The sequence below is a fragment of the Myotis davidii genome, unplaced genomic scaffold, assembly GCF_000327345.1.
Source record: "Myotis davidii unplaced genomic scaffold, ASM32734v1 scaffold208, whole genome shotgun sequence".
Taxonomy (NCBI): domain Eukaryota; kingdom Metazoa; phylum Chordata; class Mammalia; order Chiroptera; family Vespertilionidae; genus Myotis; species Myotis davidii.
Genome location: NW_006299706.1, coordinates 1,550,635 through 1,551,954, shown reverse-complemented (window position 1 = coordinate 1,551,954; position 1,320 = coordinate 1,550,635). Strand labels below are relative to the sequence as shown.

The following is a 1,320-nucleotide window of genomic DNA, read 5'->3' as shown; positions in this document are numbered from 1 at the left end:
GTTCTCAGCAACTGTCTCACTGGGCTATCATTCCCTCATTTCCCCTTCCACTGAGGTTTTTCTTCCCATTTCTACTCACCCCAAGAGCGTAGGGACCGGGGAGCAGGCCCCATGTTATTATCCCGCGCCCTGAATACTCATCATGTAGCAGCTCTGCAGCCTTCGCACCTACACCAGAGAAGCCATCGTGTAGGTCGCACAGGACCTGGAAGCCCTAGAGGTGAATGATGAGCAGAGTGAGCCTTGGTGGGGGTGGCTCGGTGGAGCGTAGTCCCAGGCACCAAAAGGTTGCTGGCTCTCGGAGAGGTTGTGCAGGAGGCAGCCAATTGATGTGTTACTCTCACATTGTTTCTCTCCCTCCCTCCCTCTCCCCTTTCTCTCTTCAAAAATCAATTTAAAAACCTTTAAAAAAAAGTAGAGTTTACCCCAGTGTCCACTGTGCCCCTCAGCTACCTGCAGGTAGTCACATTCCTCCACGTAGAAGTGCAGCCTGTCCTCCAGCTCCTCCAGGTACCGGGGTTCCTTCAGGACACTCTCCCCTTGGCCGAAAGCCTCCAGGCGACCTGCTTCGCTATCATGCAAAACACAATCCGGGACTTACAGGGTCCTGCCCCCCCCCCCCCCCCATCTCCCATCCAACATTGGTAGGGACCCAGTTTCTTGCCTCACAGCCTCTGGGGCACCCCATACCCATCGTGGTTGTACTTCTGAATCATACAGATGCTCCGGGGATGGAGATGCACTCTGAGGAAGTCTGACCAGACCCTGATGCTGCCCTCTGTGGGGACAAGTGGCTCTGGAGTTGCAGCAGTAGTGAGTGCTGTGAGACCTGAAGGAAAATTAGAGGAAATTCACCTTTTTCATGTTCCCGCTCTGCCCACTTCCCACCCTGCAGCGGCGTCTAAAGGCAGAAGGCTCACCCTCCCTGATCTCGCTGGCCACACCCTGCAGCCTCCTTTCTGTTTATATAGTCACAGTCCTTTTTATTTATTAATTTTTAAAAAATATATTTTATTGATTTTTTACAGAGAGAAAGGGAGAGGGATACAGAGAAACATCGATGAAAGAGAAACATCGATTCACCTGCCTCTAGCACGCCCCCTACTGGGAATGTGCCAGCCACCCAGGTACATGCTCTTGACCGGAATCGAACCTGGGACCCTTCAGTCCGCAGGCCGATGCTCTATCCACTGAGCCAAACCAGTTAGGGCTATTTATTAATTTTTAAAATATGTTTTTATTGATTTCAGAGAGGAAGAGAGAGGAACATCAGTGATGAGAGAGAATCATCCATAAGTTGCCTCCTGCATGCCGCCCCCC

At 51.5% G+C, this 1,320-nt stretch overlaps 1 protein-coding gene across 2 annotated transcripts in view; it reads right to left on the bottom strand.

The window, feature by feature from the left end:
- MSTO1 (misato 1, mitochondrial distribution and morphology regulator) overlaps positions 1 to 1,320 on the bottom strand; it is a 5,341-nt gene that overhangs the window by 1,897 nt on the left and 2,124 nt on the right. For both annotated transcript variants that reach the window (XM_006775702.2, XM_006775703.2), the window contains exons 6-8: positions 691 to 831; positions 454 to 571; positions 80 to 214 (exon numbers count right to left, since the gene is read on the bottom strand). In XM_006775702.2, the coding sequence (XP_006775765.1) occupies positions 80 to 214; positions 454 to 571; positions 691 to 831 (394 nt within the window). The remainder of the gene's footprint in view (positions 1 to 79; positions 215 to 453; positions 572 to 690; positions 832 to 1,320) is intronic.